The sequence below is a fragment of the Rhincodon typus genome, chromosome 2 (assembly GCF_021869965.1).
Source record: "Rhincodon typus isolate 14 chromosome 2, sRhiTyp1.1, whole genome shotgun sequence".
Classification (NCBI taxonomy): Eukaryota; Metazoa; Chordata; class Chondrichthyes; order Orectolobiformes; family Rhincodontidae; genus Rhincodon; species Rhincodon typus.
The window spans coordinates 141,472,673-141,499,515 of record NC_063333.1 but is presented as its reverse complement, the minus strand read 5'-3'; the positions used below and the strand labels follow the sequence as shown (position 1 = coordinate 141,499,515).

Below are 26,843 nucleotides of genomic sequence, written 5' to 3'. Positions count from 1 at the left end.
TAGTTAGTAGTTTGCGGATGACATCAAAATTGGTGGTATAGTGGACAGTGAAGAAGGTTATCTAAGAATACAACAGGATCTTGATCAACTGGGCCACTGGGATGAGGAATGCTAGAAGAGTTTACCCTAGAGAAATGCAGGGTGTTGCAATTTGGTAAGACAAACCCGGGCAGGACTTATGCGTTGGGGAGTGTTGTCAAACAGAGAGATTGATGGGTGCAGGTACACGGTTCATTGAAAGTGGCATCACAGGTAGACAGGGTGATGAAGAAAGCATTTGACAGGCTTGCCTTCATCTGTCAGAGCACTGAGTACAGGAATTGGAACATCATGTTACAACTGTACAAGACACCAGTCAGGCCACATTTAGGGTACTGTGTACAATTCTGGTCACCTTGCTATAGGAAGGATGTCATTAAACTGGAAAGGATGAAAAAAAGATTTTCAAGGATTCTTATGAGACTGAAAGGTTTGAGTTATTAGGAGAGGCTGGATAGGCTGGGACTTTTTCCCCGGAGTGTATGAGGTTGAGCAGGGTGACCACATGGAGGTTTATAAAATCATGAGGAGTATAGGCAGGGTGAATAGCTAGGGTCTTTTCCCTAGAGTAGGGGAGTCCAAAACTAGAAGGCATAGGTTTAAGGTGAGAGGGGTAAGATTTAAAAGGAACTTGACAAGTAACTTTTTCACACAGAGGGTGGTGCTTATATAAAACAAGCTGCCAGAAGGAAGTGTTAAAGACAGATACAATTACAACATTGAAAAGGCATTTGGATAGGTACATGGATAGGAAAGTTTTAGGGGGATATGGCCAAACACAGGCAATAGTTAAATTTAGGAAGCCTGTTTAGCATGGACTAGTTGGGCCGAAGAGCTTTTTATGCTGTATGACTCTATGACGCTATTTCTTTATCAGGTTATTGTCTTCAAATATGAAGTAAGTAACACCTTTCAATCTGATCATTGCACTAGATATTGGAAGAAGGACCATGCTGCTTTCAAATACTCCTACAGCTAAAGAACCAAATTTCTTGCAACTAAATTTTGTTTTCCCTCTTTATTCATTCACGGGATGAGGGCATCGCTGGCTAGGCAGCATTTCTTGCCCATCCCTAATTGTCCAGAGGGCAGTTAAGAGTCAACCACATTGCTGTGGGTTGGGAGTCACATGTAGGCCAGAATAGGTAAAGATGACGGTTTCCTTCTCCTGAAGGACATTGGTGCACAGATGAGTTTTTTCAACAATTGACAATGGATTCGCGGTCATCATTAGATTCTTAATTCCATATATTTATTGAATTCAGATTCGAACCCAGGTCCCCAGAATGTTATCTGAGTCTCTGGATTAACAGTCCTGCGATAACACGACTTGGCCACCGCCTCTCTCAATAAGCCTGTAGGAGATGTGCAGTGGATTTAAAAATCAAAATGCCAGCAATACAGGGAAACCGTTTTGTCCAGCTCCTGGAACTCAATCAAAATCAAGGTCTACCATGACAGAGTCACAGATATGCAGTGGTCATCTGCCAGTTATCATAAGTAGAAAATAAAGTCATAATTCTAAGAATTCATCTGACATGCTAATGGAATGCTTGGTCTCTGCAGTCAGTCATTAAACATTGAAGAATTTGTCACTTACCAGTTGTGAGTTGATTAGTCTTGTAGCAACATCTTTGTGACTGGTCACTGAACAAAGATAGCATATCAAGTTCAACTTAGCTCTTGGAGTCCCTGATGTCTTCTCTCCAGCCTCAATCAATGAGCACAGCTGTTGTATAAAATTGGTCCAGTCCTGTCCCTTTAGGGATACCAGTTTCTCAGCTGCAATTTAGCAAGCCACAATGACATTCTTTTTAAACTTTACAACATAATGGTTTGCTTGGGCAGCCCTAAAGCATTCTTTAACTATTAAGGCTACCATCCAAAATATATTAAAGCTTTGTCACCAAAGAAAAACACAAAAAGCTGTGAAGTTAATATGATCAACAGCTAACTGACAGCTGACCACTCAATTGCTCAAATTGTTGAATAGTTATTCATTAGGGCTCTAGTGATGCAGTGATAGTGGCCTACCTCTGAGCAAGAAGGACCAGTTTTATGCCTCACCTGCTCCAGGAGTGTGTCATAATATCCATGAATAGGTTGATGAGAAAGTATCTAAAGAATTGGTAGCAAACGAAGAAAAATAGCTGCTCACTGTCTGTCCCTGAAAGGTTTTCTGTTTGTAATTTTGTGGAACACATACCAATTGCTCTTCTGAAAGCTCAGGATCTAAAAATGTCCCACAGTCATCTAAATGTGGTGGATGTTAGTCTGAGTCATATAAAATTGCCATTGAGCAGTAATAGGAATTCAAAATTATTTTATCCATACTTCCCATCTATAGAAACTGTGATCATAAATTTAGGTAGTGTCAGAGGGAAACAAATATAAATAAGATGTGATCAGTGCTTCTGCTGGGATGGGTAATAAAATATAATTTAGGAATATATAATTTGACTGGAGCAAAATTTTTCTTTGTTTGGAAAGGGACCTTCGCTCACAGCTTGATCAAGTAACATGTCTTCCATAATAAGAAACATTACCAAAGTGTTTTGATTCACTTTATGAAAGACAAATCCACTAGTTTTTCATGCAAATCTACACAAAGGGGAATTGTAAAGCAGACTATTCAATAACTAGCTTTAGGGGTATTTTCTGCCAGTTTGCTTATTCAATACAATAATTGTGGTCTGAGCCAAAAACTGTAAGCACTTCAGTGGCAAGTAAGTTTTATTTTCTCTCACATTAACTAGCTCTTGTGTCCAACTGAAATAGGGAAAGGACACAAACAAGGAAAGAAGTAACAAATATAGATAGGCAGGGATCAATGAGAAATGGTCAAATTAGTTGGAACAAGTCAAAGTGGCTCAGAGCTCCCATTAACATTAGCTTAAGCCAAGGCTAAGTATCCTCACTTCCAAATCAGAAGCTTTCAGATTCAAACAATAATGGAGGGTGTTCTGTATTGTTGAAGAAGCAATTCTAAGATCAGATTTACGCTCCAACAACTTGTTCTGATAATGGCTAAACAAAAATCCCATGTCACAAGTTAAAGAAGATGCGGATGGAGGGGCACCCAGCCAAACTTTGTTCTGGCAATTATTCCTATTGAAACCAAATCAACTGCACTTATCTCTACAGAAAACCATAGAATCCCTACAGTGTGGAAGCAGGCCATTGGCCCAGCCAGTCCACACTGACCCATGGAAAAGCATCCCATCCAGACCTACCCCTCTATCCTATTCACGCAGCTTAGCATTTCCCATGGCTTATGTACCTAGCCTGCACACCCTTGGACGCTATGGGCAATTTAGCATGGCCAATCTATCTAACCTGCACATTTTGGAATGTGGGAGGAAACCCACACAGACATGAGGAAAACATGCAAACTCCACACAGCCAGTCACTGAGGGTAGAATTGAACTCAGGTCCCTGGCGCTGTGAAGCAGCAGTGGTAACTGCTGAACTACCAAAAGACACAACCCTGAGAAAATTCTGAAGAAATGTCCTGGAGCTGAGATGATTGACCTCCAACAATGACAATGACAATTACCTTCCTTTTGCTACAGATGGCTCTAACCAGCTAAATTTCAATTTTCAAATGTGTGATCAATTTCAACAAAATAGCCAATACAGGAATTTAGTTGCAAATGCTAACAGCAATACATCGATGGAATTATTGCCCTGCATTACTTACTGTATCTCTGGATAACTTTTTACTGAGACCTTTAGAACAGAAATTGATGCAACATGTAATCCAGACATAGATCCAATCTACTAGACACAAAGATCCCAAATTGAGAGTACAGCTACTGAGAGGAGAAACTGACTTTCAGGAAAGCAATTAACTCATGTAGAAATGCTGGGGTTGTAAATTAGCAGCTAGAGCATATACATGGCAGGAAAAACCAAGCCTCACATTATGTTGATAGATACTCTAGTTCCAAAGTGCAGGAACAATCATGGATAAAAACAGAATGAAAATGCGGCAGGAGACATCACACAAAAAGGAGGCATGTCCAGCATGGGGAAACCAGTGTTCTCACTGAATAGAGCCGAATCATTTTTCACACAAGGGAATAACTAGAAGAAATTGTCCAAAACAAGTATTCAAGGTCACTGTAGCGATATCACCTGACTCTTACGAATCACTCTACACATAACAATTTGGTTCAGTCAACTTGAAAGGTGGTAAATAATTTGTGATTGTTGAAATGGTGACCCAGTACCGATCCCTGTGGAACACCGCTGGCTACAGGCCTCCAGTCTGAAAAACAACCCTCCACCACCACCCTCTGTCTTCTACCTTAAAGCTAATTTTGTATGCAGTTGGCAAGCTCACCCTGAATTCCATATGATCGAGCTTTACTAATTAGTCTACCATGGGGAACCTTATCAATGGCTTTACTAAAGTCCAAGTTAACAGCATCTACCATTCTACCCTCATCAATCCTTTCGGTTACATCCTCAAAAAACTCAATCAAGTCTGTGTCCTTTCAGTTTTACATTTTAAATCGCTTTTGTTAGATTGAAGGTTACCAGTGCTGCTCCAACTGAGTGGTTTTTGCTTACCATCTATGATCTGGAATTCCAGATCTTTATTCTTGTAACTGCTTTGGGCTGACAAAGTATTCTGTCCTCTTGAGACAAGTATGGTGCAATAATATAGGCACAATCTTACTATCACTGGTTTAATCTTTTGCTTACCATGTTGGCTCACTTTGCACAGGTCTGTGAAGTTCATGATATTGACTGGCACTTTGGTGTCTATCTGAAACTGCATGTTGACTTGATATGCTATGCCTGCAGTCTCCACCATTGCCTCCATCTCACAGCGTTCAGGGAGACAGACTTTCTGTTCAACATTAAGTTACAGACTGAATTAAAAGTTCTCAATTAAGCCAGCTAAACCAATAGATTTCAAGCTGTTTGGCCTGCTGTGTTCATCCAGCCCTGCACCTTGTTGTCTCGATTTCAAGAGTTATTGAGTTTCATTCCTTTGTCATCAATATCACTCCTTCACCCCAGCAACTCAGTCAGGTTGAACATATAATCCAAAAACTACTGATCAACTTGAGCTAAGTTTCAAACCTCACTCCCACTGCAGTACCAAAACTACATGATTCTATCTTCACTCCAATCTTATTATCTCCGTTTTTCATGTTTCTATCAAATTTTTATTAACAGCTACCTGAATAGGCTGGAACACTTAATGTTTTCACATCAAACTTCATGGGTGTTGGTTTCAATATCTGTAACAAAAAATGCACAGAAAAATATGTTTATAAGGGCAGCTTACAGTTTAAGACTGCAATGTTTTACAACAGAAAGAAATACAGTAAATAGTAGATTATGGACTTACTGGCTGAACAATAAAACATCTAAAACAAATTACACCAAGGTATTCTATCCTATTAAGCCCTAATTACCATGCACTCTAGTTTTCAACTTAAAGCTGTTCAGTTCAAATCATTCATTGTTTGATTTGTTTTTAACACAATTCCTACTTCGCTATGTTACTAATTCACTGAGTTCAAATGAACCTTGCTCCTCAACTTCAAATTACAGTTTATATTCTTCAGAATAAAATAGTCATCGGACAGTTTTCAATGCCTTCAATGAACAACTGGCTACACAGTTAGCTTTAGTTATTTTGAATATGTTTTCACAGAAAAGGTTTGGTGGAGTTATATTTCAATGATGTATTCTAAATTAGAGTGAGTTATCCCAGTTTTAAATTCTCCTGCTAGCCATGTACTGCATCATTCAGAACAAGAAGGGTTAATGCATTAAGAAGCCAAGCATTAGACATGATATCCACAACTGGTATCAATGGTTAATTTGCGATCTAATTTTAGACCTCTTACAATCATCAAGCCCTTTGTTCTTGAGTTTTCTGTTTATATTTCAGCTCAGCATGAAATGTCTGCCAATATTCCATTTTTGCCTAGTAGTTGGTGGCCCTGTGCACTACAAGTTTGGGGACCAAACCTCCTCAAACATGGGAATCATGTCCTGCCAATCATGAACAAAACTGCCAGTGACAGTCAAATAGTTTCATTGCATTATGGAAACCTCAGGTAAGTGGAAATCTAACGGATTAAACGCTGATGAAAATATCTCAAATGGAACCCCAAGCCAAATGGTATCTAAATATGTCTTCCTCTGGTAATTCCTGCAACCACGCTAATAGAACAAAAAAGAACAAAAGGAAAGTACGGCACAAGAACAGGGCCTTCAGCCCTCCAAGCCTGTACCGATCATCATGCCCTGACTAAACTAAAAAACAAACCTTCTGCCCTTATTTGGCCCATATCCCTCTATTCCCTCCCTATTCATGTAACCATCCAGACGCCAACGTGCCTGCTTTCACCACCTCCTCTGGCAGTGCATTCCAGGCTCCTACCACTCTCTGCATGAAAAACATTCCTTGCACATCTCTCTTAAACTTTTCCCCCCTTGTAATTGAAATTTCAACCCTGGGAAAAAGCCTCTGACTATTCACCCTATCTATGCCTTTCATAATTTTGTAGACCTCTATCAGGTCTCCTCTCAACCACCACCTCTCTAGTGAAAACAATCCTAGATTTTTTAACCTTTCCTTATAGCCAATGCCCTCGAGACCGGGCAACATCCTGGTGAACCTTCTCTGCACTCTCTCCAAAGTTCCATGTCCTTCTGGTAATGTGGCAACCAAAACTGCACACAATTCTCCAAATGCAGCCTAACAGGGGTTTTATATAGCTGCAGCATGATTTGCCAACTTTTGTATTCTATGCCACGGTCGATGATGGCAAGCATGCCATATGCCTTCTTAATCATTTTGGGCACCTGCACACGCAGATCTGTCTGTATGTTAATGTTCCTTAGGATTTTGCCGTTAACAGTATAATTAACATCTAAATTTGATCCTCCAAAATGCATCACCTCGCATTTGTCTGGATTAAACTCCATCTGCCATTTCTGTGCCCAAGTTGCCAATCTATCTGTATCCTGTTGTATCATTTCACAATCATCAGCATTATCAGCAATTCCACCAATCTTCGTGTCATCTGCAAACTTACTAATCAAATCACCCACATTTTCCTCCAGATCATTTATATACACTACAAACAACAGGGGATCTAAGACTGATCCCTGTGGAACACCAGTAGTTACCGGTCTCCATTCTGAAAAACACCCTTCCACTGCTACCCTGTGTCTTCTATGACCAAGCCAGTTTTGTATCCATTTAGCCAGCCCATCCGGAATCCCATGTGATTTTAGTTTTTGTACAAATCTGCCATGTGGGACTTTATCACATGCCTTACTGAAGTCCATATAAACTACATCCACAGCTCTGCCCTCATCAATTATCTTTGTCACCTCTTCAAAACATTCGATCAGGTTGGTGAGACATGACCTTCTCTGTACAAAACTATGCAGCTTGTCGCTAACTAGTCCATTTTCTTCCATTTGTGCATATATCCTGTCCCTCAGTATCTTCTCCAAGAGCCTCCGCACCACGGATGTCAGACTCACCAGCCTATAATTTCCTGGTTTATCTGTGCTTCCTTTCTTAAACAAGGGAATAACAGTGGCTAATTTTCAGTCCTCTGGAACCTCGCCTGTGGTCAAGGAGGATGTGAAGATATCTGCTATAGTGGGTGCATAATAGTGGGAGCAAACAATGAGATATGCCCCCCCTCCCCCCACCCCCCAAAAGATTGACTACCCTCTGAGAGGAGAAATCCTTCCTCATCTCATGATAGATTTGAATAAGCAGTGTAGCTACAAAATGACCAGGGAAATCAAAGCCTTCAGCAGCTATCAGCAACAGGACCATTACAGCAGCCAGGCGGACAGATGCATTGCGTGTCTTAATGTTTAACTCTGTTGTGTTCAGAAATTGTTACTATGCATGAAACACATTCATGATCAGAGAATTGCCGATCGTCTTTTTTTGATCTGTTCGGTTATTCCAAAGAAAAACATATGTACCATTTGCTTTACTTGAAAGCAATTAAAAAATGATAGGACCCAATATATATTAAGGGAAATAACCATTCTTAGAGTTCGACTAGATGTGCTGCAATGGTTCAATGGACTTTTATCTTCTGTTTTCATGTAACTTATGCAAAGCCATAAAACTGTTCCCAACTGCATATCCAACAGGAAGAACATCAGTGCATGGAATCTGAAAAACACACCTGAGAGTCTTGTACACTGGTATAAAAAGAACTAAATCCCTGGGGTTTCACTGTGATAACAAAGTGGCACTTTATTATTACAAACAGACAATACAAATTCCTCTCTTTCTGTAGCTTAACAAAGAATCTCAACTTCAAATTCTTCGGTTTTGAAAAAAATTATTTATTCGCACATCAGTGGGAGGGCAAATTCCTAATTCCTTGTTCCTAACATAAGCACACAAATTTCTCAGTGAACAGCCTTTACACAAAAAAATGGATTTATTTAAGCGCTTCCAATCATATGTCCTGATCATCATGGAAAGAAACAGCAAATTGCTAAGAAAACTCACATTTAAAGCATTATATAAAAGCAAATTTTGACCTGATTACCTTAGGGTTATCCATAATGGGAGTCACTGTGAGATCAGCCTCAACGTATATAAGCCCTCTTATTTTGGAGTCCATATCCTGTTAGTTGGCAGAAAAAGGACACGAGAATAATATTAAACTCCACTAAACTTCAATCAAATAATTAATCTACAAAATCTATTAATACATTAAAAATACTGCATCTGCATGCACAACCCATCAAATTTTCCATTATAAATTGCTGTATTCATACTTATAATTTAAAGTACTGCAGTTGCAGCCTTTTCTAGTCGGTGTAATTAAACATAACAAGGTGATATAGTTCATTTCCATAAAAGACACGGACATAGGATTTTAAAGTACAAGAAGAGAATACACAACATTCTAACTGAGGACTGATTTATGTCTGATTTTCCCCTGGTTCATTAACATTTAGCTTTCCACCATACCTACCTGTAGACTATACTTGGACCTGAAATTAGTTCATTCTGGGTAGTGGAAGGAGAACATCGGCATCTTATCAAATGCCTTCTGAAAATCCAAATATATTACATCTGCTGCTTCCCCTTTACCTATGTAGCTTGTTACCTCCTCAAAGAATTCTATAAATTTATTAGATATGACTTCTCTTCATGATGCATGCTGACTCTGCTCGATCAAATACATTTCTAAATGCTCTGCTATTACATCTTCTATACTAAACTTCCTAACATTCTCCCAACAAGAGATGTTAAACTAACGGTACAATAGTTGCCTGTTTTTTGTCTCCTTACTTTTTAAATAAAAGTATTATATTGGCAGTTTTCCAATTGTCCAACACTTTTCCAGAATCTAATGATTTTTGGAAGGTTACTAACAATGGATCCACTATCTTTGTAGCTACTTCTTTTAATATACCGGGATGCATTCCATCAGGTCCAGGAGACTTATTGGTCTTTAGCCCCATTAATTTCCCTACACTCTCTGCATACTCAGTATGAGGAGTTGGCACCAAATTAAGAAGAAGTTCATAATCTCTGCATTTTATTCAAGCAACCTGCAAATGGTATAGGGTAAATCAGATTAGAGAGATGAATGTCTGTCTCAAAAACTGGTGTAGGTGAAGTGGTTTCTGGTAAGTGGGACACTGGCACCAGTACTGGGAGAAAAGAGGGATCTGTACTGATGGGACAGTTTCCACCAGAACCATGCCAGGGCAGGCTTTGTTGCTGATGGCATAGCTAGGGAAGTAGAAAGGATTTTAAACTAAATAGTGGGGGTAAAGGATCAAATTTGGAAAGCTGTAATAAATCAAAGAGTAGTGTCAAGGCCAAAGAGAAATGTATCAATACAAGAAATTAAATCAAACTGTTACAGGACAGAAATTGAAAGAACTGCGGATGCTGTAAATCAGAATCAAAGGAAGGGTCACTTGACCCTAAATGTTAACTCTGATTGCTGTCCATGCTGCCAGACCTGCTGAGCTTTTCCAGCAATCTCTACTTTTGTTACAGGAGGGAAACAGAGAACAAATCTAAGAGCCAATCAACAGAAAAGGTTAGAATTTTTTTAAAAAAGAATTGTAAAAGGATAAAACCAAAGGCTTTGTATCTGAATGCACACAGTATTTGAAAGAAGCAAATGGACCGAGAACACAAATTGTAGTGAATAAGTCCTACCTGGTAGCCATTACAGAAGCATGGCTGCAGGATCACATGGATTGGGACCTGAATCTTGAAACTTGCAGGATATTTAGGAATGATGGAAGACTAGGAAAAGGAGAGAGTCAGCTCTATCAATTAATGATGGCATTAGTACAATATGGAAGGATGACCTAAGTTCAGGAAACAAAGGTATTGAAATAGCTTGGGTAGAGAAGAAGAATGATAAAGGCATGAAGTCACTAGTAAGATGGAACATAAAGGAAGAAACACAGAAAGACTGAACAGGTCAGATGCGCAAAGGTAGCCTCGATGAGGAGTTTATGCAATATCTTAAGCACCGTTTTTGAGAACAGCATATTAGCAGCATATAGTTTGAGGGAATGAGGAGGGGTACAAGACGACTTTTTAAATTTAAGTAAAGGTAATTATAAGGGCATGGAAACAGAGCAGAAGTGAATCGGTAAATTAGGTTAGAGAACAGGTCAACAGGGATGCAGTGACTGACATTTAAGAGAATATTTCAGAATGCACACAATAAATACAAAGGTAGGAAAGTAAGTGACTAATGAAGTATGATATGGGAGATTTGAAATTGTCCATTTTGGCAGGAAGAATAGATAAGAAGCATATTATCTGAGCGATGAGAGATTGTAGAGTTCTGAGATGCAGACTGGTCTGAGTGGCCTTTTGCAAGAAACGCAAAAGGTTCGTATGCAGGTACAGAAAATAATTAGAATGTTAAATATAGTACTGTCATCTGTCATGAAGGGAATTGACTTACGAATTAGGGAGATTATGCTTCATTTATACAGGACACTGTCAGACTGCATCTGAAATGCTGTGTGCAGTATTTGTCATCTTATTTAAAATAGGATGTAAATGCACTGGAGGCAGTTGAGAAAGGTTTACTAATATATATCTAGAATAAGAAGGTTATCAAATGAGAAAAGGTTGGCTAGGCTTGTATCCACTGGAGTTTAGAAGACTAAGATGCAACATTTTTTGAAACATATAACATCCTGAGGGGTTTCACAGGGTAGGTGTGAAGAGAATGTTCCGCTAATGGAATAATCTAGAACTAAAGGTATAAAGAACTAAAAACAAAAGGTCACAGTTTAAAAATCAGAGGTCACCCTTTATAACAATTTAGGCTTCTTTTTTCTCTCAGAGGGTCATGAGACTTTGGGACTTCCTTCCTGAAAAGGTGCTGAAACCCAGTCCTTGTATATTTTTAAGGCCGAGGTGCATAAATTTTTGTTAAGCGTGGAGGAGAATGTTTATCTGGGGTAAGTAGGAATGCAGATTTGAGGTCACAATCAGGACTGTAATAACCTTACTGAATGGTGGAGCAGGTTTGAGGGGCTGAATGGCCTATTGCTGCTCCTAATTCATTTAAATGTATGGTCTCTTAGGCTTGATATCTGGTTCTTTGATTATATTGCTGTGAAGGTCTTTGAGATACTTTTATCCACTAAGCTACAAAGTAAATGTTGGTTTACACAGTTACAATAATGGGGTGACAATGTATTTATGAACCAGAATTTCATCAAGGGAAAAACAAATCTAGACTTCAAAGTCATATACCCAGACATACAAACAAAGGTATACGCCTTGGAAGTATATATTTTAACTTTATTTAGCACGTATTTATTCCTTTTCCTTTCCACCTAAAGTTACCTACTCATATTTATACTGTCCCTTTAAGTGGGCAGAATATAATTTGCCATCCAAAATTCAATTCTAAGTTCTGCAGCCAGGAGTTGTCTTTGGCTATGGATAAAGGTTCAAATTTCTCCATTTATTCAAAATTCTTGACAGGAGAAGAAAACATCAGCCCGAGAAAAACCCAGTGTGCAAATCACAATTCATACTCAACATATTATTAAGGTGTTAAACATGCCTCGATTGGAAGCACCCTAGGCTCTCAGTCAGAAAGTTCCACCAGTCTTCAGAGCTGCAGAAATGCTCTTGGTGTCTTGGTGAACCAGGTACTCCTCATCTAAAAGCTTGTGAGTGCACCTGCAATGCACAGACTACAGAAATTCAAGAGGTGTCTCGTCACCATCATCTCAGGGACAACTTAGCATGGGGATGCTCACATTCCATCAAAGACAAAGAAATTAATCCTTCAAACAAGTGGAGTTAAAAAAAAGACTAGTTCCTTGTGCTATTGCCTGTGCGACCTTAGCATGCCATATTTCCTATATTATTACATAGCTCACTTCAAAAAAATTCATTTACTTTAATGCACTTTGGGATGCCCTTAAGTCATGAAAGATGGTACAGAAAAATAAGCGAGATAACAAGGTGTAGAGCTGGATGAACACAGCAGGCCAAGCAGCATCAGAGGAGCAGGAAAGCTGACGTTTCAGGTCGAGACCCTTCTTCAGAAAAATAAGCGTTAACTTTTGTATGACGCACAGCCTGTGTAGAGATTTTGATGTTCTCAGTGACCTTAGTTTTGTTTGTCTTCTTAACAGATACCATAAATAATGCAACAAACATATATCAAAAATATCTGGAATTGACATCAGCTACAAATATTTCTACCTTCTAATCTTGGAAAATGGATAAGATGTTCCAGTTTAAATGTTCACGTAACTACTCTTCAAGCTTATGGACTTTGGACATTGAAGTTCTTGTGAAAATCAACTGATCTGTACCTAAAATACAGGTTACTGGGCAAATTATCAGCTGTTATATCTATAAACAATTTTCAATTTCCTTCCAAATTTGATGTCAGGTCTTATTTGTGCCCTTCAACACACAGTCAAATTCCCTGGCTTGCAGCTTCACTGTTTCTTAATCTCTGTCTGACAGACTGAATAAATCACATTACTCAACATAGTCCAATTGTGAAATGCTTCAGGTTACTGGATTTCTCTTCCTTCTCATGCGAAAATAATCTGATCCATTATCCTTTATTTTCACTTGCATCTGGATTTTTAAAATTTGCTGCTCAAGTTCCAGCATTCACCCAAAATTTAATCCTGAAATAACATTTCTTTAAAAAATTATAACACAGTTTATTTTCAACTGTATCTTTTCAATCTTGGTGCCCTCCACCATGGCTGAGGCTCTTCCCCTTCCACTTACCTTCATCCAAATAGCCATTTTTGTGACATTCTTCATAAAAATAATACATACATGTGAACATATGAATTAGGCCAGTCAGTCTCTCGAGCCTGCTCCACCATTCAATAAGAACATAATTGATCTGTTTGTGTTTCAAATTCCACATTCCAATCCACCTGATTCCATTGTCTAACAAGAATTGACCTCTGCACTAAAAATACTCGATAGTTCTGCTTTCTGAGGCAGACAGTTCCAAAGTTACAAAACCTCTGAAAAAATCACTGTCCTGAAAGGGTACCTCTTAATTTTAAAACAAGGTCCCCTAGCTCTGGATTCACTCAGAACAGGAAGCATCCTTTCCACATCCACCTTGTTAAGGCTATTCAGGATCTTATATACTTCAATCAGGTCACTTCTCTTTTCTGAATAAATCCAGCTTATCCATCTTTGTAAGACAACCCACACATTTCAAGTACCAAACAAGTTAACCTCCTCTGAACCACCTTCAATGTATTTATATCATTCCGTAAATAAGAAGATCACAGAATATTCAAGATGTGGATTCAGCAGTGTAACTGAAGCATAACATCCTTACTTTTATACTCAATTCCTCTAGCAATAAAGGATAGCAACCCATTAGCCTTCTTGATTACCTAATCGACCTGCATAATAACATTTTGTGACTCATTTACTGGAATATCTAGATCACTCAGCACCTCGGAATTCCAGTCATTCTCTACTGAAGTAATATTCTGCTTATTCATTCTTCCTGCTGAAGTTAACAACTTCATATTTTCCCACATTATATCCCATCTGCCAGCTTTTGGGCCCACACACTCAACTCATCTATAGCAGTCTACAACCTCATGACATCTTCACAACATACTTTCCTACCTTTCTTGGTGTAATTTCAAATTTAGCTACCATGCCTTCACTACCCTCGTCTAAGTCATTGATGTATATTTTAAAAAGTTGAAACACCAGCAACAACTCTTGCGGGATTCCACTTCTCTCATCTTGCCAATCAGACAAGGACTTACTTTGTATATTCTCTGTTTTCTGCCAGCCAGCCAATTGTCTATCCATGTTAATATACTATGATGTATCATGTCTTCTGCAATAACTTTTCACGCGGGACCTTATTAAATGCTTTCAAGTGGCATACTCATTCACTCTGAAATGTTACCCTCTACCTAAACTGAAAGTATCATTTTAAAAATTATTCCCTTATGTGGTAAACAATGATATTAAAGTCATAGAGTCATACAGCACAGAAACAGACACTTCAGTCCAACCAGTCCATGCCGAACATAATCCCAAACTAAACTAGTCTCATCTGCCTGCTCCTGGCCCATATCCCTCCAAACCTTTCCTAGTCATGTACTTATCCAAAAGTCTTTTAAACATTGTAATTGTACACACATCCACCACTTCCTCAGGAAGTTCATTCCACACACGAACAAACCACTGCGTAAAAAAAATGTCCCTCACATCTTTTTTAAATCTCTCTCCTCTCACCTTAAAAATGTGCCCCCCAGTCTTGAAATCCCCCATCCTAGGGAAAAGACAATTACTATTAACTTTATCTATACCTCTCATTATTTTATAAACTTCTATAAAGTTGCCTCTCACCTCCTACGCTCCTATGAAAGAAGTCCCAGCCTATCCTGCTTTTCTTTATAACTCAAACCTTCCATACCCGGCAACATCCTGGTAAATCTCTTCTGAACCCTCCAAGCTTAATATTATCCTTCCTATAACTAGGCAACCAGAACTGGACACAGTACTCCAGAAGAGGTCTTACCGATGTCCAGTACAACGTTAACATGACTGCCCAATTCCTATACTCAAACGACTGAGCAATGAAGGCAAGCGTGCTGAATGCCTTTTTATCATGTTGAATGGCAGAGCAGGCTTGAAGGGCTGAGTGGCCTACACTTACTCCAATTTTCTGATTCTATAAGTTTAGAAACATGAGAGGCAACCTTATAAAAACCAAACAAGATTCTTAAAGCAGAAATATTGGGTGTCTGTGGCAAAGGGGCAGTAATAATTATGGGTGATTTTAATCTACATATAAACTGGAAAAATCAGATTGGCAATTGCAGCCTCGATGAGTTCATTGGATTATTTCAAGATACATTATAAAGTCACACATTTTGGAACCATGCAGAGAACAGGCTGTACTAGATTTGGGATTGGGAAATGTGACAAGATTAACCTCAGACTAAAGACACCTCTTAGTAGCAGTGATCATAATTGAATTGTTCATCCAGTCTGAAAGGGACAAATGCGAATTAAGACCAATACTTTAAACTATTAAAATAGCAAATCCATGGTTATGAAAGCTCAGCGCGCCAAAGTTAGATTCTGGAAAGTTTCCTTTAGATTGGAAAGTAACAAATATCTGTTCAAGAAAGGAGTGAAGCAGGAAACTGGAAGTTTAAGGCCAGCTAGTTTGAGAACCGTCATGGGGAAGGTGTCAGAATTGATCATTAATGAGGCTACAGCTGGGCACTTGGAAGAACTTAGGTAATCGGAGAAGTCAGAACAGTTTTGTGAAAAGGAAATTTAAACAATTTATTGGAATTCTATGAAGGAATAACATGTTCTATCATAAAGGGGAGGCTGCTGATGTACTGCAATTGGATTTCCAGAAGGCAAGATGCTACATAAAAAGGTTACTGCAAAACAGGAGATCATGGTATAGGGGATAACATACTAGCACGAATAGAAAATTGTCCAGCAGAAAACAGACAGAACGCACGAATGGGACTTTTTAAATTTGGCACAAAGTGACAAGTAGGGCCTGCAGAGATCTGTGCAGGGACCTCAATTTATTACAGTTATGTCAAGGGCTTAGATGAAAACATGGTAACTAAGTGTGCAGTTGATACAAAGCTGGTAGGAAAGCATGTTGTGAAGAAGACATAACAAGGATGAAAACTGACATAGATAGGTTAAGTGAGTGGGCAAAAGTCTGGCAAATAAAGTGTAACATGGAAAATGTGAAGATGTTCACTTTGGCAGGAAGAATAAAATATTTAATTGTGAATGACTGCAGAATTCTGAGGTGCACAGGGATCTAGGTGTTTTAGTACATGAGTAACAAAAAGCTAGTGCGCAGGGTAACACAAGACTAATGGAAAGCTATCTTTCTGTACAAGAGGAATTGAACATAGGATGTTGTGTTTCAGTTACACAGGGCATCAATGATACCACAACTCAAAGCCTGTCTGCAGATTTGGTCTCCTTATTTAAGGATATAAATGTTTTGAAGGTAGTTCAGAGAAGGTTTACTAAATTGATGACTGGAATGAACAGGTTGCTTCTGAGGATAGGTTAGACTGGGCTGGAATTTAGAAGAACTAAGATGATTTGATTAAAGTTTATTAGATCCTGAGTGGTTTTGACAAGATGGAGGTGGTAAAATTGTTTATTCTGTGGGCAATTACAGAACTAAGGAACAGTGTTTTAAAATTAGGCTTTGCCTTTTTAGAACGAACGAGTTTTTTTTTGTCTCTCAGCGAATTGTGTGGCTTTCGAACTCTCTGCCTTAGAAGGCAGTGAAATCAAGGGACATCAAGAATAGATGGAAATGTGGAATTTGAAACTCAGACAGATCAGCCATAAACTTATTCAATGACAGAACAGGGTTAAAGGGTCAAATGGCCGACTTGTGCTCCTAATTTGCATATTTGTATGCAATCTGACTTTTTCAATATTACTATCAGGTGGGATTACAAGAAGAGTTACCAGCCAGGCTGGTGCAGAGTGGAAAACGACACTGCAGCCATCCGCAAACTGTAGATCCCATTTGTTTACGATGGTCAGTTTAATTTTGGCACCAATGCAATGAAGATAAGGAGTTTTCAACCTAGACGTTATTTATTGCTGACTTCTTGCTGTTTTGTCTTTTGATAATCGTGCAGGAATTCTGGGGCATAGAATATAAAAGGACCAAAACCTGGAAATTTGTATTTCTAAATAATCATAAGGTGATGTAGCCAGGACAAGGTCAGGTACTTTAAGGAGAAGAATACATGAAAACCAATTCACAGCAATTGACCATAAGAGGATGAATTCAGAGGACTAGTGGGAGGTTCTTTCATAGATCCAACTCGTATGAAATGGCCTGAAAGCAGGAGAGGCATAATACATGTTCTGCACATTCTGTGATAAATTTTAAATGTCAAAACTGCCATAAACGAATACGACAGAATATCTTCAATATACTATAATACTGTGCACAGGCCACTAAATGTAATGTTTCCACACTGCTCCACAATTCAGTGAGCTAACAGCATAATCATCAACTTAGTGTCTCTGGAAAAATGCAAAAATAAAAATGGAAACGCTATTTGATAATCAGCACAGCTCTACATTGTCTGCAAACTATTATTGTTGTTTACTTTGGTTATTAGTCACAGGAATGATTGAATGAATGATTTATTGTCACATGTACTTTACAGTGAATATGTAGTAAAATACAGTGAAAAGCTTCAACTGTCACCAGATCTGGCACCATTTTTGAATAGCTTAAGAGTATAAAAATGATATAACTGAAAGAGAGCCAATCTTTGTTCCACCACCTCTGCCATGAGTCCTAAGCCATCTCACCAGTGACACCTATGCAGCTACCCCTCCTCCACCCCCCTTGCCGCTGTCTGCACCAGACCCATCAACAATAAGTCACAACTGTACAGGTGGGATCTTCTTACTGCTGGCTCCAACTTGTCAACGCTGCAGACGATGGTCCTCCGCCAGCTGCTGCCTGTGCTGGACTTAGTAATATTGGAGTCCCCACTCTACAGGCGCCATCTGTCCGCTGCCTCACCGATGCTCCTCTGCCAGCACATCGCCGCCATCTGAACTGCACCCACCAACGAAGTCGCCACTCATGCAGGCGCCATCTTTTTGTCGCTGGGCCCACCTCACCGACATCACCTCCGCCAATGCAGTAGCCGCTGATATTGATGCTGGGTCCCATGCTGGACCCACACTCATCTTTCCACCGATAAAAGGTAAGGAGAAAAGAAAATGAAGAAAATACAGACGGAAAGAGGAAACGACTAGCCTCAGGCTCAGGGGCACCAACTCTGCCTACTCCTCCGCCATCATCTTATGGAAGGGGACACTGATCTGCTTTACAAATCTGTTTTACAAAACTCAATGTAAATTCTGTGAATTCTGAACTCTACATTAAAACTTTTGAAATAAAATTGACTTGGCTAAATTCCAAGGCATGAATGGCTCAGAAGTAGCTGTGTAAAAGTACAGAAGAGGAAAGAATCATTCCAACAAATTCTACATTTCCACTTAGATAGGAAAACTTTCTTTTTGGAAAACTTTACACTGAGGTGATTTGAATCTTGTCTAAAATTATCCAAACATGCTTCTTAAATCAGACTAAGAACGACTAAGTCTTTCTGAAACTGTAGCAAATTGCTTGCCCTACATCCTTATGTAACGAACCAGAAATCACTGACAGAAAAATCGCTTTGTATATGTCCAAAATTTCTATCACATTAAATATCAACTAATATAGTAAAAATGCTAACAAAAGGCTCAATCATGTAAACTGCTCTCAGCCACCAACAATAGCACTCACGTAAATATCCCTAACTTTTGATTTCCACTTTCACAATGGCAATCAGTTATGAACTTATCCCATGCAGAAACAAGGCAGTCAAATTTGCATCTTAAAGCCCAACCATGCACCATTACATTTAAATTTCATTTATTCCCCACAACCAATAACAGTGACAGCTAAAATACAATGTATGAAAGATAAGGTTCCAGATGTGCCTCATGTGAAATAAGAATAAAATTTAATGTTCAGAATAGATCCTTCCTCAAAGCACCTCCTTATTGCCGTTGAGAGATGCTGAGAGAAATGAAACAACATTTTCTTACTTTTCCCATGTTAATAACCAGGAAAACTCCTCTCCTGGTCTTAGTCATGAGGAATAATCAGTCTAAATAAGTTTATAAAGCTTTTGGCAACTTCGTTATTTCTGACCTAACAATGGGTTGTACCTTGAGCCACAAGAGGGCAGAAGGAAGCTGTCAAACAGCTCCAGTTCAAAAATAAGTTGAAGGAATAGACATATGTATTTATGTAGAAACATTCTGTTTTTTAGGCAATCAGCAATAAGCTTCAGGGAAATGCTTGCTGCTAATATGACATTCATTCTACTAGGGAAGATACATGTAACTAATTTTCTCAAATCTGCAGGGTGACCCCTCTTTGTCTCTTGTCCCTCCCTCCTGATAATGCATTTCTTGATACTGAAATTTGGATCGCTTGGTACAGCTGATAAAGATGAAATACATTTTTAAACAAGTGGTTTTAAAAGGCTATTCTCTGCTAACAATGCCAAACCCAGAAGAGTACCAAGAACAAAATATATTCTGAAAATGCAAAACAAAACATACATTATGCATTAGCTAGAAAGTATAAATTCAAACACAAGCGAGTAAATGCAACACTTTTAATATACCTGTGGTGAAATAGAGGAGCCTTTTGGTGGAGCACTCTGAGTTACATTGCTGATGTGGCTTACATTCGAGCTAGTTCTTGGTGTTGGATGGGAGCTGTTTCAAATAAAGGGAGAATGAGTTGAGACTGTTTTATTTCCTTTCAGATACACTTAAAGTCAATGGTAAAAAGGGGGCAGAGTTAGAGGATAGGCAGAAATAGAGCCCAGAGAAATATAATCAACAGTTAGGGAGATAGAGGGATAGATTATAGTACGCTCAGGAGAAAGAGAAGCTGATAATGGGGACCGTAAATAGGTGAATATGGGCTAGCTGGGCTGAAAGCAGCCCTTGTCATGACATGACCCATGTGTGGGTATCAGTGTTCGAAATCATGAGTGATCTGAACAGAGTATATCGGGAGAAACTGCTCTCACTGATGAAGAGATCAAGAAGGGCCCACAGGTTTAAGGTAATTGGAAAAAGAAGCAGTGGAGAGCTGGAATATTTCATGCTGTGTGTGGCTAGGATCTGGAATAAGCTGCCCGAGAAAATGATGGAAGCAGGTTTAATCAAGGCATTCAAGAGGAAATTGGCTTATTGTCTGAGAAAAACAGAACGTGCAGGGTTACGGGGAAAAGTTGGGAAATGGCATGAAGTGAATTCTTAATTCAAAGTGATGCAGACATGCTGAATGTGCTGTAAAAATTCAGTGATAGAGCTACATTAAAAGCTAACTTGGTGCTCTGACAATATGCAATCCTTCAATACAGTTGAACCCCATTCCAAACTCTCAAACTTTAGTGAGAGAAATGATTCAATAATACAAGAAACATATAGGAGTACCTGAGTAAGAAGATGGACTCCTTGGAATTGAAGTCCTGTGCACTTTTTGGCTGTAAATCAGCAGGGTTTTCTGCAAAATAATGGGTAAATATCAATTTAAAATAAAAATATTATACATAATGAAGACAATGCAGTCATACAAAACTGAAGATTTTACAGAAATAAGCTACTTTAAAAGATAGAACAATTGTTTGCAATTCTTTTTCAATAGAAAGTGAGAACAACTAAATGAGCTTACAACATCTTGACAGAACGGTTACCCATGTTTTTCTTATGTGAGACAAAAGCGGGGAATGAAATTAAGTGGATGTCTCTTTCAGTTAGCCAGCACATTGGCAATTAAATGTTGAGAAGACCAATGCCACTATCTTTGGAGCCTAAAACAAATCAGCCATTCCCTGAGGCTTAGCCAGACTGCTCTCAATCTTGATGCCTTATTTGACCAGGTTAAGCTCCAAACTTCACAACCTCATCATCACCTAGGTCACACATTTCCACCTCCATAATATTGCCTATCTCAGCCCTGGTTTAAACTCACTGGCTAGTCAAACCCTCAAACATGCCTTTTAGCCACAGATGCGGCTAATCCAAAGGTCTTCACCTTGTTCTGTCCATAAACCTGAGTTCACCCAAGGACTGCCGCCCATATCTCACAAGTCCTATTCACACATTGCCTTATGATCTCCATTAGCTTCCAGTTAAGCAATGCCTCAAATTTAAAACTCTCATCTTAGTTTCCAAAGCCTTCCAGGTCATGCTCTTCCTCATCTCTGCAACCTCACCGCCCTCCAGGGTCTTTGTTCTCTTCCAATTACAGCCTCTTGTGCCATCTAGGTTTCCTTCACCCCATCATTGGTGCAAAGCCTGAAGCTTCTGATCCCAAAGTCCTTGAATTCCCTCCCTGAACATCAACGTTTCTCTTTTCTCCTATAATATTCCTTAAAACCTTGATCTTTGGCCAAGGTTTTTGTCACCTGTCCTAACAGCTCCTTTGGTTCACTGTCAATTTTTGTTTGTTAATACTCCTGACCAGTGCTTTGAAAGATTTTATGAAGCCACAAGTGGTATATAAACATAGGGTTGCTGTAAGGGACAAAACATCATCAACTGTAAGCCAAGTTTCGATTAAAGTCTTGTTGTCAATACATATACATGAGATAAATGAACAAACATTCCTGGTTATAGGCTGATATATTTTCTAGATATGCCTCATGTATTAAAGATCAAATACACAACCTCCTAGTTCTCTTAATGTATTCTTTAATCCTATCCTTATTTTATATATATATAATATATATATCCTCAGAACATCCTGATTTCACTAATCAGGCTGAAATAAAAGTTTTATCCCTTACATTTACAGCACAATTACAGTTGCTGACTACAAATAACAAGTATGTAATGTGCCTTCATAAGCGGCTCTCTGATTCCAAGACTGACCACCTTATATCTATGAGATGAAGCTCTTGCCCACAAACACTCAATCACAGAATGCTGACCAACCAAGTAGCTGTCCTTTCCTTTAAACCTCAGATGTAATGTCAATCTAAGTCAATATCCCAAGACTGAGTGTTCACCCTTAAACATTTAACTTCTACACACACACACACACCCTAACCATAATGCTGAAGAAGGGTCACTGGACACAAAATGTTAATCTGTTTTCTCTCCACAGATACTGCCAGATCTGTTGAGTTTGTCCAGCAATTTCTGTTTTTGTTTCAGATTTTCAGCATCTGCAGTTCTTTGTTTTAGTCTACATTATCACAATAATGCTCCTGCGAGATTCCATTAACAATAATGGGATGATTAACTAAACATTTCAAAACTTGCATGCCCAAATAAACTAGCATATGGACTGAAATCCAAGCAAAGAAATTGATTAGTTTAATTGATGAATTAAAGAAACTCAATGCGAGCAATAGACTAGTTTGCCACCATAACTGAAAGTGTACTTTTCACACAGGAACCAGTCAAGTTACCATTTGAAGTTTCAATAGCAAACCCTTATCCATCACAAGTCAGCTGTTCCAAAGGGCGATTACTCATTTCAAAAGAAATGCTTGCTGCTCTCTAACCAAATTACTCCCTGCAGACAAATGGAAAAATACTGCAGATACCATCTGATATTTTCTGTTTTTCTTTCTTTTCCTACATGGTTTATTTGTATTTCTAGCCAAGTCAAAAATCATTTATTAACTGACTAGTCAAACCTCATTTTTAAAAAACTTGAAAATGCATTTTTTCACTGTTTGTGGGCATACTAAGGCCTGTATTTATTGTCCATTACTTGACTTTTTGAAGTACACATAATGGAAAGACTGCTAACCACAATAAGTTTTATTTTACCCAATTTGTAGGATTTTTGTTGCTGTTTGCGGTCCATTTGAAGGCTTGATGTTTGCAGGTTTTCTCTTCCTCCAGTCTGTTGCAACTCACTAGCAATGACTGGCGAACAAATTTCACTGTCACTAAAAATCAAATGCAAGATTTGTGAAACAATTCTAATTTCTACAGTTAGAATTGAAAAACAAAGTACATGGAATTCTGGTACACTTTATACATATGCATACTTATGAGCTACAATCATTCACAATGATCCTGATGGTCAAAATCAGTGACAAAGAACAACAGGTCAGTACTGTTAGGGTCCTGGTCTCCACCACCGAACATAATTATCCAAAAACATTTGCAAGGGTGTTACAGTAAATAAACATCCTCTGTTCCATTTAACAATAGGAAAGCAAAGCAAAATCCATTTAAGAATCTTTTAAATAATTCATTTTAAAAATGCTGATACTTATGTGTAATAAGACAATAATTTTAATAATTGCAATAAATCACTTCCAATTTTGTTTTAATATCTGACAGGTTTGCAAGCACCAAATTACACGATTTCCTGATATTTGATGCATCTAAATGCTGTACGTAAATAATAAGAGAACTCAGTTAACAGCATTTTCTTAGTAACTTGACATATAGTATTACACAAAGATCAGCTATTGACCTAAATGGTCATTGATAAATGGAAATGTCCCCTTTATCCAGTTTGTAGTAAACTGTTGTTGGATTTAACCAATACACTGAAAAAAGAACAGAATTTTGATTGCGTAATTGAATTGGAACAGCTTAGAATACACATTAACCATTCATCAACTGTTTTCTTTTCCAATTTTGTTCAACTTAAAATGATCCATTTATTTTATTCTTATACAGAGTTTGCATGCATTTCAACTCAAAAATTATTGTCCATTTTGTTCAATCCATTTTCATGATGTGAGCAACATTTATTGCCCAGCCCTCATTATCTCCAGAAGGCGGAATCTAGTCTATCCAGGCCTCTCAGAATTCTTTAAGTTTCAATGAGATCTCCCCCTCATCCTTCTAAACTACACCGAATACAGACCAGAGTCCTCAACCCCTCCTCATAGCAATCACAGAATCCATTCAGCCTATCCAGTCTGCACCGAGCCACCAAAGAGCATCTGACTCAAACCCAGCCCCCAGCCCTATCTCATAACCCCGCATTTACCATGGCAAATCCACATAGCCTGCACCTCCCTGGACATGATGGAGCAATTTAACATGGCCAATCCACCTAATCTGCACAGTTTTGGACCATGGGAGGAAACTAGAGCACCCAGCAGAAACTCATGCAGACAAGGGGAGAACGTGCAACCTCTGCACAGACAGTCACCCAAGGCTGGTATCAAACCCAGGTCCCTGGTGCTGTGAGGCAGCAGTGCTAACTTTTGAGCCACCATGCCGCCCTTCATTCCCAGGATCATTTTTGTAAACTCCTCTGGACCCTCTCTATGGTCAACATGTCCTTCCTTAAATATGGGGCCCAAATGTGGTCTGACCAGAGCCATGAAGAGCCTCAGCAGTAATTTCCTGCTCTTATATTCTAGCCCTCTTGAAATGATTGCTCACATTGTATTTGACATTCTAACTGCCAAATGAACTGACATTTCAGAGAATCCTGAACGAGGACTCCCATATATTTTTGTGCTTCAGATTTATAAAGCCTTTCCCAATTTAGAATCTACGCCTCTATTCTCCCTACCAAGGTGCTTAACCTCACACTTTCCCACATTGTATTCCATCTGCAACTTCTTTGCCCACTCTCCTAGCTTGTCCAAGTCTTTCAGCAGCCTCACTGCCTCCTCAACACTACCTGTCTGTCCACCCATCAGATGGGTAAAGGGATTCCTAAAGGAGCAGCTCATCTAATAAAGTTGCTGGACTATCATCTTTGCAGTCTCTCCCCCTCCGTTGCTTGCAAAGCAGCAGTGGGGTGTGAATACAACACTTAAGTGTCCAACATTTCCACCGACCTTTGTAAAATAGGAAAGAGATTAGGGCAGGTGGTTAGATAGTGGGCAGGCATTTTAACAGCGCACCCCTCCCTGACCACTTCACCCATTTTGTTTTCACAGGCAACTGCATGGGAAGCAAAGAAAGACAATCAGAGGGTAAGGAATCTTTAAATGTCAAATACAAATATTTACAGACTCGTTGACGCCATTTAATTTAAAATCAAGAATTATAATGCCAGAAGTCTCCGACTGAAGACAGCTAAGATTGACAACAGTGGTGCTTTGGAATTGAATTTAATGTTAAATCCTCAACCTCCTTTTGCTACTGACCTCAAGCATTTTCTGTTCTCTTCTTCATTTAAGGATTTTTCACATCTAGCAAAGGCTCCTTGCCAAAAAGGATGCTGCAGTAAATCTCTCCACTTTAACCTTGGAAGTAAAGTTTTAAATAATCATTTAAAATTCTAATGTATTCCCAAAAGCCAAAACTATACGGTATCTTTTCCAAATTTACCAGCTTATTTTTTTCAAAAATCTACACTAAAAATACATCACAGTTAATATTCTAAAGTGCAAATGGACATGGTTTCTAAGTTAGCTCTTATTTGGAATAATCTAGAGCTTGAGGCTATCAATGCATCAAATTTCTATTATCCATATTTAAATTGTATTACAATAATACTATTAATTGAGAGATATGGGATGAAGTTGCAACAAGTCTGAGAGACATCATTAGTTGTCTCAGTGCTGTCACATACCGGGAATTACCAACTATTGCACACTGCCACTAAAACTGATTTTGAATTAACATGTTAGATAAGGTAACCAAACTCCACAGAGGGGTCTGCAATTGACCTTGTTCTCACATCTAGCCACTGTAATAAAATTAGCATGCAAAGAGGGTTAGTTAATTAACAGGAAACACAGTCAGAATAAATGGGTTTTCAGGTCGACAAACTGTAACTAATCAGGTGCCACAAGGATCAATGCTAGGACCTCAACTATTTACAATCTGTACTGATAGCTTGGATGAAGGGACTGACTGTATTTTAGTCACGTTTGTTGAAACACAACAATAGGTGGGAAAGTAAATTGTGAGGAAGGACAGATTACGTCATCCTGAAGAGGGGCTGAAAGGTGATCAGCAGACTTTAAAAGCCACAGCCAAGAACTATATCTGAGATTTTCACTCCAATTTCTGGAACCAGCAGTTTTCTACAGTGTGTGAAAAGAGGAAGGTCAGGCCCTGCATGCTACAATCTCAATGTTCACTGTAGCCTCAAAATGAAAGCAGGTGTTTCAGAACTTCTTAATTTTGATGGAAGCATAAACTTGATTTGATTTATTATTGTCACATGTATTGAGATACAGTGAAAAGTATTGTTTTGTGTGCTAACCAGACAAATCACACCTTACGTAAGTACATCAAGGTAATAGTACATAATGCAGAATATAGTGTCACAGCTCCAGAGAAGGTGCAGAGAAACTCTAATATATGAGACTTATGAGAGGTCCATTCATAAGTCTGATAACAGTGGGGAAGGAGCTATTCTTGAATATGTTGGTACATGCTTTCAAACTTTTGTAACTTCTGTCCGATGGAACAGGGTGGAAGAGAGCATAACCAGGGTATAACCAAAATGTTGGCTGTTTTCCTGAGGCAGTGGGAAGTATAGACTGAGTCGATAGAAGGAAGGCTAGTTTTCATGATGGACTGCACTGTGTTCACTACTTTCTGTAATTTCTTGCGGTCCTGGGCAGTGTAGTTGCCATACCAAGCTGTGATCCATCTGGACAGGATGCTTTCAGTGGCGCATCTTTAAAAATTGGGGTAAGAGGCATTGCAGACATGTCAAATTTCCTTAGCCTTCTGAACAAGTAGAGGCATGGGTGTGCTT

General features: G+C 38.8%; 1 protein-coding gene across 7 annotated transcripts in view; it reads right to left on the bottom strand.

Moving 5' to 3' along the window:
- Positions 1–26,843, bottom strand: part of ulk4 (unc-51 like kinase 4) — a 428,124-nt gene that overhangs the window by 372,332 nt on the left and 28,949 nt on the right. For all 7 annotated transcript variants that reach the window (XR_007263863.1, XR_007263865.1, XM_048606245.1 and 4 more), the window contains 7 exons: positions 25,276–25,374; positions 22,976–23,097; positions 20,627–20,696; positions 19,804–19,897; positions 8,604–8,681; positions 5,234–5,294; positions 1,640–1,821 (listed from right to left, as the gene is read on the bottom strand). Coding sequence is in view for 5 of the 7 variants with exons in the window: in XM_048606245.1 (XP_048462202.1) it covers positions 1,640–1,821; positions 5,234–5,294; positions 8,604–8,681; positions 19,804–19,897; positions 20,627–20,696; positions 22,976–23,097; positions 25,276–25,374 (706 nt within the window). In the remaining 2 variants the exon portion in view is untranslated. The remainder of the gene's footprint in view (positions 1–1,639; positions 1,822–5,233; positions 5,295–8,603; positions 8,682–19,803; positions 19,898–20,626; positions 20,697–22,975; positions 23,098–25,275; positions 25,375–26,843) is intronic.